This window comes from Eurypyga helias, unplaced genomic scaffold (genome assembly GCF_000690775.1).
Source record: "Eurypyga helias isolate BGI_N326 unplaced genomic scaffold, ASM69077v1 scaffold5780, whole genome shotgun sequence".
Classification (NCBI taxonomy): domain Eukaryota; kingdom Metazoa; phylum Chordata; class Aves; order Eurypygiformes; family Eurypygidae; genus Eurypyga; species Eurypyga helias.
The window spans coordinates 1-17492 of NW_010227516.1; the positions used below are offsets into that span (position 1 = coordinate 1).

Sequence of the window (17492 nt, forward strand, 5' to 3'; positions counted from 1 at the left end):
AAGGCCAAGTGCCAGGTCCTGTACTCAGGCCACAATCACCATGAAACACTACAGACTTAGGGACAAAAGCTGCCCAGAGAAAAAGGACCTCAGTGTGTTGGTCAACAGCCAGCTGAATATGAGCCAGCAGTGTGCCCAGGTGACCAAGAAGGCCAAGGGCATCCTGGCCTGCATCAGGAACAGAGTGGCCAGCAGGACTGGGGCAGTGATTGTCCCCCCGTACTGGGCAGGCTGCACCTCGAATCCTGTGTTTGGTTTTGGGCCTCTCACTTCAAGAAGGACTTTGAGGTGCTGGAGCATGTCCAGAGAAGGGCAACAAAGCCAGTGAAGGGTCTGGAGCACAAGTCCTGTGAGGAGCAGCTGAGGGAAGTGGGGTGGTTTAGCCTGGAGAAGAGAAGGCTCAGGGGAGACCTTATCGCTCTTTACAACTACCTGAAAGAAGGTTGCAGAGAGGTGGGTTTTGGTCTCTTCTTCCAAGTGACAAGCGATAAGACAAGAGGAAACAGCTTCAAGTTTTGCCATGGGAGGTGTAGATTGGATATGAGGAAAAACTTCACTGAAAGGGTTGTCAGTCATTGGGACAGGCTGCCCAGGGAGGTTTTTGAGTCACCATCCCTGGAGGTATTTAAAAGACATGTAGTTGGCTTAGTGGCAGACTTGGCAGTGCTAGGTTAAAGCTTGGACTTGATGACCTAAAAGGGCTTTTCCAACCTAAATTATTCTGTGATTATATGGTAATACATATAAACTGGGGGACAAGAGGCTAGAGGGCGGCCCTGTGGAAAAAGATTTAGGGGTTTGGGCTGCTGTCAAGTTGAACACATTAACAGTGTGCCTTGACAGCAAAAGGGGCCAACAGTGCCCTGGGCTGCATCAAGCACAGCATAGCTAGCCAGTTGAGGCAGGCGATTGTCCCACTCTACACTGCAACAGCCCCACCTTGAGTACTCTGTGCAGTTTTGAGCACCTCAGTATATGAAGGACATCAAACTGTTAAGAGTGTGGCCAGAGGAGGGCGACCAAGATTGTGAAAGGCCTTGAGGGCAAGACTTAGGAGGAGCGGCTGATGTTGTTTTTTTCACCTTGGAGAAGAGAAGGCTGAGGGGTGACCTCGTTGGAGTCTACAGCTTCCTCAAGGGAGGTAGTAGAGGGGGATGTGCTGATCTCTCTCTGCTGCACCAATGATAGGACACAAGGAAATGGAGTGAAGCTGGGTCAGGGACGTTCAGGTTGGACATGAAGGAAAAGGTTGTTTACTGAGGGGGGTGGTCGATCACTAGAACAGGGTCCCCAGGCAAGTCGTCATGGCGCTGAGACTGTCAGAATTCAAGGAGCATCTGCACAACATCCTTAGTCATGGGGTTTAGTTTTATGTAGCCCTGTGAGGAGCAGGGACTCAATGATCCTTAAGGTTGTCTTCCAACTCAAGATATTCTGTGTCTTTTTTTCATGCAGCTTAGAGTGGTGGGTTTTGGGTTTTTTCAATGTTGTTTGTATTTAACTAGCTTTCTTAATTGATAGAAACCATAACTTGCCATAATACTTCAAGATGAAAACGTGAAACTAATTAGTTGGCAACTGTTGGAATACTTACTTGAACAAGAGAATGACTTTTTGATAGGAGGGATAGCACTTGTAGTAGCATTGATTACTTGTTGCATGGTTCTGTAAACAAGTGATTTGTTTGTATGTCAACACTTTCCCTCTGGATGCAGGTGATAAACAAGTAAAAACTGTACAAGGAGTAGTGACCAGATTTTGCCATGATTATGGGATGATAGATGATATGATAGTCTTCACGAAGGATGCTGTTACAAAAAACATGCTGCTGGCTGTTGGACAGGAAGTTACTGCCACTGTTGAAGAGGATAAAACGTCGGGTGGCTTGAAGGCCATTAGGGTAAGACGTGAAGATAAATCATAGTCTCACTTTCTCTGTAAATCCCTTGAAACTTTCTTTTTGGAAATTACTGTATTTTTAGCCTCCCGAATTCTACAAAATAGGAGAAACTGCCAGCCCTTCATCTAGTGGGGATAAGTTGTTTTGGTTTTTTATTATTATGTTATTCCATCTCCTTTAAATATTTTTTTCTTTTAACACTGAATCTCTGAATATAGGTTAGATATAGTGAATATGAAACTCTTGGGTGAGACAATTGCATCAGAATTTGATTAATCATATATGGTTCAAATATCTGTGTATTAACTTTTTTGAGCTGCAGTTTTGTGTTACTGTTATATGAATGAATAAGAAAATAAAAGAAGGGCTGAAAGTTTATTCAACTCTGTGCAGAAAGAGTAAGAACATAAATTTCAAAACTTTCTACTGTAAAAATCAGCAACCCAGTGTCATGGAGAGTTATAAGAATAGAGATTTCAATACCTTTCTTGCTGAACATTTCATTTGTAAACCTACTTCAAGCTTGATCATACACTGTCGCAACTTTAAACTGCTGTAGGTGTTTTAATCATACAGGCTCAGCTGGCAGGTGCCTGTGATAATGTAGCTGAGAAGCTGAGTCAAGTCGCCCTTCTTCAATTAGATATCATGTAAATATGACTGGCACTTCGAAGACTGACAGCAGTGCAGAAACAGTTGGTAACTGGATGGTACAGATCCCATCTTCTTGGCTTTTATCTGCTTGGCTTAGCTGCACTAGACTTTTAAGTACAGCACTAGTGTAATTCATCTAATAAACTCACCCAGACCAAAACTTGTAGCCAAAGCTTGAACTGCTTGTACAGAAAAAAAATCAGTGTAACTAGTTTAAAAATTAACTTTTCTAGTAAATAGATGTTTTATAATTAAGCGTCTTATCAGGTCATGCCATCTATGAAGAATGTAATCAGCCAACATAGTAGCATCAGGGTTCATGTTTCAGGTAATAGGAAGGTAATGATTAGACAGAGTATTCTAATGTATCTAGTAATCTTAGCACTAAGTTCTGATAGAAGAGTGTGAGTTTCCAGATTGAGGAATCTCTTTTCTATGTTAAATTAGCAAACAATACATAAATTTGGAGCTGTTTGGGGCTACTTGCCTCATGTTTTGGGAAGATCCTAGCTCAGAAGTCTGTATTCCAGTTTATTTGAGATCAAGTCTATTTAAACTCTGCACTAAACAATTATAGAGGTTCTGTAGCAGGCTCCACCAGGCTACTACCAGTGGTACTAGGAAGGCCGTTTTGAGCTATTATGAGGAACAACTTTACAGTCTTATTGGCAGAGGAAAATGAAGTTGAGAAATATCAAAAGAAAATATATGTTCAGAGGTTTAAGGTGCTTTCATGTGTTGAAAGCATTTCCTTAGGTCTACAAATTCCTTTCAGGTATAACTCCATATGTAACTTCCATGAAAGGTAAATTTACTGGTCATTCTCTAGAACAGTGTAATTGCTTATTCACCTTCCATCCATATGAAGCCATACAAGTCGATTAGGAGAAAGTTTGGTGCTCTCAGATGTTTTTGGTGAATGTGAAGATATGTCTGTCAGACTGGAGCAAGACAGAAGTTTCGTGTTTTGTTTTTTTTTTTTTTTTTTAAAGTGAGTGTTTGTCATTGAAAGGAATACCATTTAATAATAGGTCTTTCAATGCAATGTAACAATATGGACTAAAAAATAAATAGTTATATATAGATTAACTGTAATGTTTGCAAACTCTGGATTAGAGGTAGACATAGGCTGTTTATTACTGTCTTAAATTATGATATTTATTATGTTCAACAAAATAAGTCATGTAGGAGTTAGGATCGTAGTATAGTTCAGATTGGACCAGACTTCAGGAGGTCTCTAGCCCAGTGTCCTGCTCAAAGCAGGGTCAGTTTGTGGTCATCATCCAGTGACAGAGAGAGACTGCATGGCCTCTTTGGGCATCTTCTTCCAATGTTTGACTCTCCTTGTGGTGAAAACGTTTTTCATTATATCCAGCCTGAAGGGTGTTTTTTTTAGTTTATGCCAACAGTGAAGGCTCTGTGTTCCTGATGACCTCCTGATAGGTAGTGGGGACTGCTGCTGAGTCTGTCTGAAGCCAGGCTGGACAAGCCTATCTCTCAGCCTCCTCTCCACAGGCCAATGCTCCAGCACTGTGCTTCTCTACTGTGGGGAGGTTTAGATTAGGTATCAGGAAGAAGTTCTTCACGGAGAGGGTGGTGAAGCACTGGAACAGGTTGCCCAGAGAAGCTGTGGATGCCCCATCCCTGGAAGTGTTCAAGGCCAGGCTGGATGAGGCTTTGAGCAACCTGGTCTAGTGGAAGGTGTCCCTGCCCATGGCAGGGGGGGTGGAACTAGATGATCTTTAAGGTCCCTTCCAACCCAAACCATTCTGTGATTATTCTATGATTATTCCCACCCAGCACCACAGTGGCTCTACACTTAACTCTTCCAGTTATTTGATGTCTGATTTGTACTGTGAAGGCTACAACTGCAGACAGTATTACAGATGTTGCCTTAAGAGTGCTGAATAAAGGGAAATAATCACTTCCCTTAACTGGGTTTTTATGTCTCAATGTAGTTTGTAAGCTTTCTGAAACAAAGTGACTGTCAGTATGAAGAAAATTCTTCAGTACACCAAAAGCAAGGGAAGCATGAAAATGATTTGACAAATCAACATGTAATTATAGTAGTTGTCAGTGTTGCAGCGAACAGCAGACTTAAAGAAGTTACTGTTTACTACTCATGGCTTTTGTGTGCAAAAATGAACAGCTACGGTAGTATAGAATTGTCTAATAAGAAGCTTGACTTCCATAAGCAGCTGAAATTCTGATATTATTGTAGGAACATATGTTTAATATATAATTCTAAGTATCAGCTGTTTGAATGTTGGGGTGTTTTTGTATTAATAGGTAGATGCCATCCAGAATACCTGGGGAGACTCCAGTCCTACTTGTGATGCTTCTGAACTAAATATGAAGATATTAATTGGCAATATTACCTCTCTCTGTAAGGGTGGTGGCTATATTAATCAGAATACTTTTTTTTCAATGGAAGATGTCTGTGAAGGTGTGTAGGGGCTTTCTTGCTTGCTCTTCCTTAATTTTTTTATATGCACAATAGAAATGACTTCTGATAAACTCACAGTCCACATCCCAAATAAGTTCTAATAGTGTATATGGAGTGAAGCAAGCCTGGGGTTTGGGTGGAGAAAGCTACCTGCTCATTCTCACTGAGCGTAACTTGCATGCATGTGGTCATGTGACCCTAAGTTACATATAAGTAACTATCTTTTCCCACTAGCATCTTTTATGTAGCCTGTCCTAACTTTCTGGGGGAAGAACTGCTAAGAGAAGTTTGAACTCAGTGGATCTGAATAATGTATTCTTCTGGCTGTTTATTGTATTTAACTCAAACTAGTTCTGTGGTGGAGAAATGCAAATGTCATCAGTAGCAATTAAACTTGAGAAATGTTCTGTTTTACATAGATTTCAGCCCTTGGGAAGGTGACTGGGTGCAAGCAAAGTATTTTATTCACCCAACAACGTGTAACAGTGAAGCAGTTGCTGTAAAGCCTTTGAGATATAAGCGAGTAGACAAGGTAAGTGTTCTGCATGTTGGTTTTGGGCAAGAGGAATCTTGTGTGAAGTGGGGTTTTGAAGGTGGTTTTAAGTTGCTAATCTAAATAGATCTTCTATAACACATCTTTAATCAAAGATAAAACATATCAACTCATCCATTTATCAGATTATTTTGAAAACACCAGAGCTCTTTGAAAAAGTATACACACTGAATAGAACAGGAAGAGTAACTTACTGGCTATCAGTTCTTGATTTGGATACTTACAGTTCTTTTAGTTACACTGGGTTTAATGAGGATATGTAGATTTTCACACTTTTTTAAGTAGTAATGACTGCGGAATTTATTATCGTTACTTCAGCTTATCCAAGTGTTTTGACTTAAAAACAACTGTTGTCCCTTCTATTTTATTTTAATGAAAATATTTGTTCCCTCTCAGAATGTATTTATTAGGCTAATGGTTTATTTTATTTGCCTTAGCTGTATATATTGAATAATATTTGCATGTCAAGCATAGGAAAAAAATTCTTCTCTGATGACTACTAGTGCTGTGGTATAAATTAGATAACTTGGTAAGTCACACTAATAAATACCATGATTAAGTAAAATATGTGCATTATAGTATGCACTTAAGTGGAACCTAATGCTTATCTGAACTACTTGTGTATCTTTACATTTTTAAATTTAAAGAGAAGCACAGTGATTCTAGGTTAGAGCTGTTCACTTACCTCCCATGAATAATGGAAACTTGACAGAATGCAGCTCTGTTAATGCTAGAATGACTGTTGTGGGGAAAAAAGAATGCAGTGGTGGTATGCCTGTTAGCTTGAGCAGATGTTATCCCGTGTTACTTGGTATTAAACTTACAGGTTCGCGTTTCCAGCATCTGTGGAAGAAGTGGTACAGTAGATGAGAGTATATTTTTCACTTTGGATTCACTGAGACTTCCGGATGGTTATTCACCTAGTACACATGACCTGGTGAACACAGTTGTGGTGGAGAGCAATCAGTCGTGTTATATTTGGAGAGCTCTCTGCTTGGTGCCAGTCAGCCAGGATGGGTAATATTCATTCTTTCATTCTCTTTCCACTTCAGAACAACGAGAGATAAATTTTAATTATGCAGCTTAAATTTTGCTGCATCTATTAAGCGAGAGATACTGTGAAAACTGTTGACTAAAAGGCATGATAGATCATTGGGAAGATCAGAGTGTGATATGGTTTGGCCCTTGCTTTTTCTTCCTTTTCCAGAAGGTGGGCTCATCTGTGCTTACTAGAGAAGGAAAACCAGTAGTATCTGAGCTAGGCAAAGAAGAATTTTTGCATTTTGTTAGAAAAATGCCAGTCTCATGCTCTTATGTTGTTTCTTCTGATCTGTGTTCTTCTAGTGAGGACTTCACCATTTGAAAACCATTCTTAGCAAAACCGATGTAAAATGGATGGGTGTTTTTTATCCATTTTGCTTAAGTTGTAGTGATTCTTTTAGGTATCTGCCCTAAACAGTCGTTTAATGATCTGAATAACAGAGATTCATTGGGCTTGCAAATATCAAACTGAGAGGTTCTGCAGGCACTTTAGATGACATCTGTCAATGTGAGAAGGATCTGGACAGATTTCAGGAAAGGTTGGAAAAAGTAGATGGTCTTCAGTGTGGGTAAGAAGCAAAGTTTTGTGAAGTAATCAACTAGAAAAATGTAGAATGGGCAACAACTAGTCAGGAGCAGTTCTGCAGCCAAGATTCAGAGTTTGACTTGTTAGTTTCAGTGTCTGTCATTTGAAAAGCCCAAATGCATATAAATAAGACTATTACATGTAAAATCTGTCACTCTCGGTGCTAACAAGGCCTTGGCAAGATTAGAGTCTGATTCTGCAGGCTGAAAATAAGCTGCCAACCGATGGGAAAGTCCAAAGTAGAACGCGAAGCTCATTCTGATGCCTCTCAAACATAGTCTTTGGGAGAACTTGCCTTGTTCGAACTGTAGAAAATACAGCTAAGGGCAGTCCATGTACCTTCAAAGGAGCTGTGAAGAATGGAATAAGGCATTTTCACTGGAGATACAGATATAATAGATTTAAATTGTACCTAGGTGAAGTTTGAAATCTTTAAGTCACTTTGCGCAACAGCACAATTTGTTCATTTATTTTGTCAGTTGGATCTATTTTTGATGATGAATTTTATATTAAAAAATCAGTACTAAAGCCAAGTTACAAAACTAGACCATAGGGCTGACTTCTCAGTTATAGTGTACTTCCTACCATATCAGAAAATTGAGGCAGCTTCAGGTCCAGTGGGAGACATCTAGTGGACTTTGCTAGGAAATGGGTGTAACTACTAAAGAGCAGCTGCAGTAATTTTCTCCTTTATTCTATTAGATAACTAAGGAATACGTAGGGTATGTAAATACTGGTGAGATTATTGAAATAGTTCAAAGTTAGTTTCATGCCTCTTTAGCTGAATCATTTCTTAATTGTAGAATAGAAACAATTTTTTTAAATGTTTTCTACAGGTAGCAGACACAGAGTGGAGAGCTCTGGTCACTGTCTCAGGGAAGAGGATGCGACTTTGGTTTCATAGGCATTTTTCATCAGTAGTATGTGTGATAGTCATTTTTAAGGATGCTTTTTTAAATTTTCTTCAGTTTGCTGCTTTCATACTGTAGCAGTAAGCAGAAGTTGTAAGTGTTTGGGGTACATGCTGAAACACTTCCAATCCAGATATTCTCTAGATTGTGAGAGAATGCTCTTGTGAGACCACACCTGGAGTACTGCCTCCGGCTGTGGGGCCCCCAACATAAGAAGGATAGAGACTGGTTGGAGTTAGTCCAGAGGAGGCCACAAAGATGCTCAGAGGGCTGGAGCACCTCTGCTGTGGGGACAGGCTGAGAGAGTTGGGCTGGTTCAGCCTGGAGAAGAGAAGGCTCCGGGGAGACCTTATTGCAGCCTTCCAGTACCTGAAGGGGCCAACAAGGAAGCTGGGGGGTACTTTTTACAAGGGCCTGTAGTGACAGGACAAGGGTAATGGGTTTAAATTGAAAGTGGGGAGGTTTAGATTGGATATCAGGAAGAAGTTCTTGACAGAGGGGGTGGTGAGGCACTGGCACAGGTTGCCCAGAGAAGCTGTGGATGCCCCATCCCTGGAAGTGTTCAAGGCCAGGCTGGATGAGGCTTTGAGCAACCTGGTCTAGTGCAAGGTGTCCCTGCCCATGGCAGGGGGGTTGGAACTAGGTGATCTTTAATGTCCCTTCTAACTCAAACCATTCTATGATTTTTCTCTCTTAAGCTCCAGTACGAATCAGGAGTCTTAGTAAGGAGCTTATCTTTGTCATGTCTTGGTTCAGTTCCCAAAGAGATCCATAACAGCTTCAGTCACCAATTGATTCAGCTCTTCAGCAAAGACTAGCTAGCTTCTTAAGCGTTTTAGTCTTGTATCCCAAGTTTTATGCCAGTTTATTGTGATGCTGACAAAAGCCTTGTTGTTTTTAATTTGCTGCTTCAAGTAGTAAAGATAATCCAATTGTCTTGGAAGTATGACTAGCTGAGAAAGTGAACCTTCTCACCTGCTTTGTAAATACTGTGACCGCTTTGGTATAGAGATTCTTAAAGTTGTTCTGAATCAAAGATATTTGCTGAATTTATCTGTGTTTCCAAAGCGCTGGCTAAAATTATTTTTACAGACAATCTCACTCTAATGGTGTCAGTCTGGATGAGCCTTATGAAATCTTAATGAGAGACAAAGAAGGTTTGGAAGTATCGAGAATGACTAATTTTGGAACTCTGAAGCAAGGAGAATCTGAAAGAATGATCATTTGGATAGAGTAAGAGCCTTTCTGATTGTTCTAAGCTTTCTTCCCATCAGTCCATAGTCTGTAAACCTATCTTTCATATAGAAGCCTCTCATAGTTGAGCCTTGTGGTTTATGGTCTTCATGTAACCCCCAAATAAACCCCCAAATTAAAGAGAATTTCATACTGAATTTAATGTCTTCAGGGTAGTCTCTTTATTGAGCATTTATCTTGCACATAGTGCTTTGAGAGTCCCCACTCGTATGTCTCTTCTCAATCCTAATAAAATCCTTTCTGGAATGAGGTAAAAGCTTTTACTTGTGAATGTATTTTAATTAAGCTGCAGATACACTGTCATCTTCAAAATCTTAGGACAAGAGGACTGTTCCATACTCATGTATTAAAAGCAGACTAGATTATATTTCTCACTCCTCTTTTTTAACTTGGATGGTAAAGAACTGTGTTGGTGTATCCTTGAGGGTTTTTGTTTTGATCGTTTGCTCTTTCCTTTTTTGATGTTTTTCACATCTGGGCACAGAGACTGAAATGAAGTCACACCTGAAAACCCTCTATTTATTGCTATATGCTCTTTCCTAAGAGTTAGTTACCCAATGCTAAATATTAAGTTCCTATACCTTTTTTTTGAATACAGAAATACTGTGTATTTCATATAGTGGTTGGTAAGGCCTAGAAATGTTAACATTTAGAGGTACTAGTCCTCATGAGTTAGCAGCAGCAGCACAATTTTTCTCTGATAGCGATTATGAAATAATGGTGAACTAACCTGCTGTAGACAGTTGCATTTAACTTCAGGTAGAATTAAGTTTCCTAAGAACATTAACTATGCAATTAATTATATAACTGCTTCTAGGAATAAAGGGAGTGTACCACAGTCCTTAATCAGCTGCAGATTAGCTGGATGGGTGAAAGACAAGCAATTCAGCTTTCAGATTCCTCAAAAATGTGAGAACAGTCCAGAACCACATCTGTCATCTTTTCCAATAAATCAAGAAAACCTCTCAAAAGCTGCAATTAATTCATATAATGACAGTGGAGGAACAATATATGAGTCATTGAATAACACTTTCGTTATAAAGAATGGAGTCATTCCAGGTACAGTGAAGTGTTAACATTTGAGTAAGACCTGTAGTTTTATTTGAGAAGACTTGCTTATGCTAGCAATAGCAATTGTGGTAACAGAATTTATTATAATCTGTTTACTATAGAAGGAATTAATTCTCGGGATACAAATTCATCAAGGACAAAAGAAAACTTTTCCTTGCTGGAAAGTGGAAATCTACATAATGGAGAAAATGAGCAAAGAGAAGATGTGGAACAACCAGTAAAGCACACCAATATTACTGGAGAGATTGTCATACCACCAGGTGGAAGAACATTCATAGTGATCATATGCACAGCTGTGTAAGTATTTTTTTCCATTGGTTCTGCCCAATACAATGGAAACAAGTCTTAAAATTTGACTTAATCATTCCGTTATTCTGGGCACAGCTCTCTCCTTTGTGTAGGATAAGCTAGTACATATAAGCAAATTACATGGAAACCTATGTTAGACCTTGAAAGTAGTTTGCATTTTATTACTTGATTCTGATTTTTGTAGAAAATAAGAAGAGAAAGCTAGTAGTAAATGAAGAAATACAATGGGAATAGACAACTTCTCTTAAAAAAAAAAAAAAAAAAAAAAAACACAAAAAAAACAAAGCACCCCACAGTAAGGTGAAGATAATGCCTACAGCTGGTTATATTATTTTCAGGAAAGCCATTGCTTCATGATCACTAGAGCTAATGCAGATTTCCTGGGAATTTCTGTGTTATGTCTGTTTCTTCCAGTCTCAGTACCCTGATGACATTCGTGTTGCTACGTGCCTTGATCTCAAGCTTCCATGTTCTGTGATATTAGATGCAGGTTATATATGCTGAAATGAAAAAAGCTTACTTCCTTGAAGGTGTAACTTTTACAGGAAGTGGTTTGCAGGTCTTGGAAACTCCTTGAAAAGCAAAAATACTTTGCTATACAAAGTATTTTGTGGGTTCAGTTAGGAATAAAAAGTGCCTTTATGTGAACTCTCAGAATTCAAGTAGGAACCGCATGCTGGAAAGCTTACTTTTGTGTACTTTTCAGTTACTTCCAGCTGTAGCTCTACAAACATTGTGTACCACAACCATTGATTCTTACGATCATACTTTAAAAGCTGGACAGGGGAAAACAAGGTCAAATGGTTTCATTCATCAAAGTAACACCACGTTAACTTTCACACTATGTCTGTTACCATTTTAAATAGTGAGGCAAGGGGTAGAAATTTTCTTAGGAGGATGATTCAGCTACAGTATGAAAGATAAGCTGCAGACATGGCCTGCCTTTGTGGAGAAAGAACAATTTGTCTTTTACTGTAAATCTGTAAATGCCACAAAGTCTTGGGAATCTTCTAATAATACAGAGCAATCTACACAAAACTCCATGGGAGGCTGCAGCCTGACAAGTACTTGCTGACCACTGAAGAGACCATAGGGACTGCAAACTTAACACCATCAATCTGGACAGTTCGGTGTCTGCACTGAGTTCGTGTACCAGACAAAAACAGGCACTAGCTTTAACCTGAGCAGGTAGTGTTAGTTGGCATTAAAAAGTGTATTCCTGCCAAAGAGAAAGTAAGCAGGAATCCTTCTGGGGTGCTTTTGTTTCAGGAAGATAGTAAAGGTAATGGGTACAAATTGAAAACAGGGAGGATTAGATTAGATATCAGGAAGAAATTCTTCACGAAGAGGGTGGTGAGGCACTGGAACAGGTTGCCCAGAGATGTTGTGGATGCCCCATCCCTGGAAGTGTTCAAGGCCAGGCTGGATGAGGCTTTGAGCAACCTGGTCTAGTGCAAGGTGTCCCTGCCCATGGCAGGGGGGTTGGAACTAGATGGTCTTTAAGGTCCCTTCCAACCCAAACCATTCTATGATTCTATAAGTTATTGGACCATGTAGTTAGTGCCGACAAGAGAATTGGTCTCTGGGTAGGTCTGGGATGAGTTCATTAAGGGATTTCAGAGCAAACTGTGTGTGTTAGATCTTTTGTATTAAGTTCCTGAGAAATCAGTCTGAAGAAACTGTTCCCTCTGGTACACTTGGGAAGCAATAGGGGAAAGACATCAGGTGTGTTTTTCAGAAACAGAAGATCCCTATTCTTTCGTACTTTCTCCTCTTGATGTGTTTATGGTTTTAAGGCTGCTGAAAACTGAACCCTAAGCAAGGTGGAGCAAAGCTGTTGCAGCAAAAAGTGAAGGGATGTTTCGGGCTTCTCTGGAAATGTCTGGCTAATCTTTTCCTGTAATAGTAATTCCAAGATGTTCCTTGTGAGAGAAGTATTAATTTTGTACCTAGCGTGTTGAGGGAGGGGTTTAGCTCGTTACCCAAGCTTTTGATGAAATTGGGGTTTTGAGATCTTTACTTTTTTTGTAATTATTTACAAAAAAAAATCTTTATGGCTGGGGAAGATGAAGTGTGAACATGGTTTTAAGAACATAACTTCTGTTTACTTGAAGAATTCCTGGGTACAGTAAAGAACTCCTGTTGCTTGGTTTTTCTGATTTTACTGTTGGACGCTATATTGAAGCCACTGTAACAAATGAAGAAGAATTACTAATAGCACCTGTGAAAACATTTTCTCCAAAAAAGCCTAAAATTATTCCAGAATCTCAGCCAATGAAGACTACAGTGGTTGCTCCTAAATACAGAAGGTACTGTGAATTAGAGCAAAAAATAACACTTGCCTAATACTGCACTATTTGGTATTGCTGTATGTGTTCTGTAATGCTGACAGAATGTGAAACTGGGAGAGGCTGTACATGTGTATGGATGTTAACAAGGTAATGGTGGGTATTACTGATAGAAGAGGTTGTTTTAGTAATGAACTGCTTGATTTCTTTGTAGATTTGTCAAACAGGAGCTCTTTCCACTGTGTAATGTGGTGATAAGAAAAACACTGTTGCATGGTGATCTACAAGTAACGATTATGTTACTAAGAGAAAAGATGGAAAATCAGAAATAGTTTTCTGAGAGAGTTAGCTTCATAACTCCTCAAACACCTTTTGACATGTCTATCTGATAAATGTTTCCCACCTTTCATTCAGAGCTTCTCCTTTTGCAAATAAGCTTCCTTTTATAGTACTTGCTCAGTTACAAAAATATCCCTAGACTGAAAAAGCAGGTGCACGATGTTTTCATATAATCTGTGACTAGAACACTTACCTTTCATACTGGTACAGCAAACATCTCAGTTGTCACTTTGAAGGAATCTTTGGGTCTGGTGTGTGGTTTGGTTTTGTAGCCTGGATGATGTGGCATGTAAATTATCTGTTTTTCACATATATCATTTGAGAAAGCTTAATGATATGTCATACATCTTTTTTGTTTTAGAAATAAAAGAAAGCAGTTGCCAAGCTTTCTCCCGCATTATACCGTACCAGTTGAGTTAAGGAAGTGTGTGGAGCAGAAGTTAGACATACTGACCTTTCAACCTCTCCTAGCAGAGGTATGCAAGTGTAGGTTTTATATAAGAAAATAGATTTTATGTAAGTGTGTGTGTGTGTTCAAGCTGGCCTTGATTTAGCAAAAATGTGTAGCCCTTAGTGTAATAGAGGATGATGTAATATTGTATGCTTAAGACTTGGTCTGTATCCCATAACTTCTGTGGGTTTCAGTATGTCAGAGAATCCAAACTTACAAGAGGAAAAATGTGAAAAACTGAAAAGGGAGTAGAAGTAATACTGGGGGTGGGGAGGGGATATCACAGAAGCTGAACAAAGATTCCTCTTCATTCTCACTTTGTAGGCATCATTGGAAAGGGTTTTCTGGGGTGTCAGAACAGCAGTCCAGCAGTTGATTCATAGCAAATGAAAGCTGAAATTCTTGTTATTGCAGTAACAAAGGATGCTTTTCTGGTTGTTTGAAACTTCTTTTAAAAAGTCCTCAAACTTTAATTCACTATGGCTTGTTCAAAATCTTCCCACAAGTACAGCAATTTCAGAATATGTACCAAAAATAAAATAACCCTGACGTCTAACAAGAATATTACAGTGATTCCTTCTGCAAAGCTTTGTCCTCATTTCTGGTAGAACATTGCTGCAACTCACTTTTCCCCTCCTCTAACTTTTTCAGGACTTACACTCTGGGGCTGATATTTAATTTTTCAAAACTGTAAAAAGCTATGTGATTTGCTTTCTAAACAGCTGACACATATCCTGAGGTCACAGCATTAAGATAGCAGGTTCCTCTCTCAAAAAGAAGATAAAACTGTAGTATCTGAAATACTTTTGTACTGAGAGCCTGCCATGAAGGGGGACTGTGTTTTAACCACACTTTAAGTTCTGTCTGGTACTTGTCAGTGAAAGTGTCTTCAACATTTGCTGATGTTCTACCCTGATGGGAATGGGTTTTAGATTATTAAAATTTTGAAGCTTAGTCCAGCTTGCATAAAAATATTTAGGGGAAGACATTCAGTCACTGGTCTGACCTACACCAGCTTCGTTCACATTTAAATCCATTGCATGAGAGCAGGACAGAAGTGTGACTTACCAAAAACAGTCGGCTCCAGTAGCAGGCTCATCCAGCCCTGCCTGTCACAGCCGGTAGCAAAAGCCACCCGATAATTTGAAACAGTTCTCTGTGACCTGTGGACCTCTGCTGGTGGAGGGGGATGCATCCTGGGATCTGCTGTGGTGCAGCCCTGACAACAGCAGGCAGATTTCTGCATCTCTCCACTTTTGGTTCCTAAAAGATGCGGGTGGAATGTGATCTTTACACAGTGACAACCAACGTTTGGTGCTGGACACCCTTGTAGTCGGGGTGGCAGAGCCAGGGTCAAGCCTCATGCTCCAGTCTTGGCAAAGAGGCCTGTTTCTTTGGGGATTTTCTTTCTGGAGCCAGGACTGGTCTCCCTGCCCCTCAGCCAGTTGAGTTGCACAGTGGAGGGTGCTGCTCCATTTCAGGAGCCCAGCTGAAGGGAGGGATGTTGCCCACAAAATCTGCAGTGTCTGGCTGCTGTGAAGGCAGAGCTGTTTCACAAGACCAGCATCATGTAGCTGTGCTTTCTATCCCTTTTGATTATTTTTAACCACACCTTAATTTGTCTTGTACGGGTGACTGTTTTAAGTCCTCTCCAGAACACGCTGCATGTTCGCCTTGTATCTGAGTGAGAAGATACCTAACGAAGCATTCTGTGCTGTTCATCCTTGTCTAGATTGGTGTTCTCCAACAGCACAAGGCTCTCTTCAGTGAGATGCACTAAGCTCTGAAAGCTCAGGTTGTTCCAGCTTGCCGTAAGCTGTATAATCATCAGCCAGGGCCAAGACTAACATGACTCTCTCTTCACCCATCTCTGCCCAGTGTGCTTAGATTTTTATGCTTTCTGGGACTGCTGAGCATAGATTTCAGTTTGTAGGCTGCCCCTGCATTCAGATGTTAAAACTGCCATTGTAGCAGGGAGAAACTCTGTTACCTCTAGCCGACTGGCAGTTGTATTTGGGCTCCAAGGACTTTACTAATTCTGCTTTGACTACTGGGGGAGTTTTAAATAGTAGCTAGTGTATAGATACATGTATTTAGGTGCCTTAATTAGCAACACAGTTGCCGTGCAGTCTGTCTTAAGAGGTGTTTTGTATGAAGTTAAGAATAGTGAGTTTCATATCTTAGTGTAGAAGTTACAACAATCATGTATACTGTTTTGTTTTTCAGCGTCTTAATCTAGATAATTACAAAGCGAACTTTTCTACTCTCTTGTGGCTTGAAGAGATCTGTGCAGAAACAGAGATAAAGGACTTCAGCATGAGTGGTGTCACTTTGAAAAGGCAAGGGAACTTGTTAGTGTTGGAAGTGCCAGGAGTGGAAGAGGGCAGACCTCGTCTGTTTACAGGTAGCAGTTAATGTGAGATGAAGCCAAATAGCACATTGATCACTGTTTTCAGTGTAGTACAAACTCTGCTTATTGATTTGTTTAAAGGAGTCTTTTACATACCAGAACACAGTTATTCATCTAGGGTACTAGACAGGTGAACTGCACTTAATGTCTCCGTGTCAGCTGTACCGTGGCTGCTGTCTGAAGCAGTGTTGCATGTGTCTGTTCTTACACATGTTCCGATACTTTAGGTTTTTTCATATACAAAACCTGGTGGAGCTTTCAGCAAAAATAAACTGTGCAATGTAGTAATAACTTAACTTAAAAGGCTATAGGTGTATCAAGAGCAAAAGGTGGGAAGGTAGTTAAAATTCAATTCAGAATCTCAAATGTTACATGATACTGTTTTGGGGGGATGTTGTCTGATTGCATCAATACTAGGTGCCTTTTAAAATGTGATATACAGCTGCATATGGCATTTCAGAACAGGTACTCACAGAAGTTCATTAACATCTGGCATCCTGCAAGTTCCCAGTTTAACCATGCAGAAGAAGAAGAAATTAAGTGCTGCAGCAAAGATGTTACTATTCCTTGTAACAGTATGTGCTTTGTTTACAATTAGGTGATAAGGTGATACTGAAAAGTCAGGTCTACTCTGAGCATGTAATAGAGTACGTCGCCTATATTACTGAGGTAAGTAAATTGTGTGTGTCCTCCTTGAAAATACTGTGGCCCACAAGTTTCAGAGGGGAAGCTGGCAATTTGTGGAGTTACAGACTAGTTTAACCTGACTTTTGGGAAGCTAGATTTGTTTTATCTACATTCTGAGAGGTGATTTTATTTTTACTGTATTTTTGAAGATTTTTAGCTTCCTAATCTTTCTAGAATATAATCCTTACCTGCTCTGAAAGCACTCTTAACATAATGTAGATATGCAATATGTTGACAGCAGGTAAATCCAGGTGTTCTTTTCAGAGGTGATGGAGGATGTTCAGTGTTTTCAGAGATGCTTCTTTGTGTTGAACCTTCGTCAGTAAACCGACTTTGTTTTTGCAACAGATATGTAATGAAGATGTTACTCTTAAATTTAATGCAGACTTTGAACAAGCTTACAACTTGGAACCCATGGATGTGGAATTTGTTCATTGCAGGTATTTTTCTAAGTTTCCAAAAAGCTGCATTTAATGGGTCCTCTAGTAAAGTGACTTTTAAAATATACTTGACTATCAATTGGTTGGTTTGGTGGATACAGATAGGAGGAGGGCATAATTAAGATCTTGCCAATTCTTTCACCTCTTTTCCT

At 39.7% G+C, this 17492-nt stretch overlaps 1 protein-coding gene across 1 annotated transcript in view; it reads left to right on the forward strand.

Annotated features, from left to right (window-relative positions):
- Nucleotides 1-1715: 1715 nt before the first annotated feature.
- Nucleotides 1716-17492, forward strand: part of MOV10L1 (Mov10 RISC complex RNA helicase like 1) — a gene marked incomplete at both ends in the record, with an annotated part of 28265 nt that continues 12488 nt past the window's right edge. The window contains 12 exons of the mRNA XM_010156409.1: nucleotides 1716-1900; nucleotides 4844-5000; nucleotides 5420-5532; nucleotides 6380-6570; nucleotides 9184-9324; nucleotides 10163-10404; nucleotides 10518-10713; nucleotides 12840-13034; nucleotides 13714-13828; nucleotides 16030-16207; nucleotides 16812-16882; nucleotides 17249-17340. Of these exons, the coding sequence (XP_010154711.1) occupies nucleotides 1716-1900; nucleotides 4844-5000; nucleotides 5420-5532; nucleotides 6380-6570; nucleotides 9184-9324; nucleotides 10163-10404; nucleotides 10518-10713; nucleotides 12840-13034; nucleotides 13714-13828; nucleotides 16030-16207; nucleotides 16812-16882; nucleotides 17249-17340 (1876 nt within the window). The remainder of the gene's footprint in view (nucleotides 1901-4843; nucleotides 5001-5419; nucleotides 5533-6379; nucleotides 6571-9183; nucleotides 9325-10162; nucleotides 10405-10517; nucleotides 10714-12839; nucleotides 13035-13713; nucleotides 13829-16029; nucleotides 16208-16811; nucleotides 16883-17248; nucleotides 17341-17492) is intronic.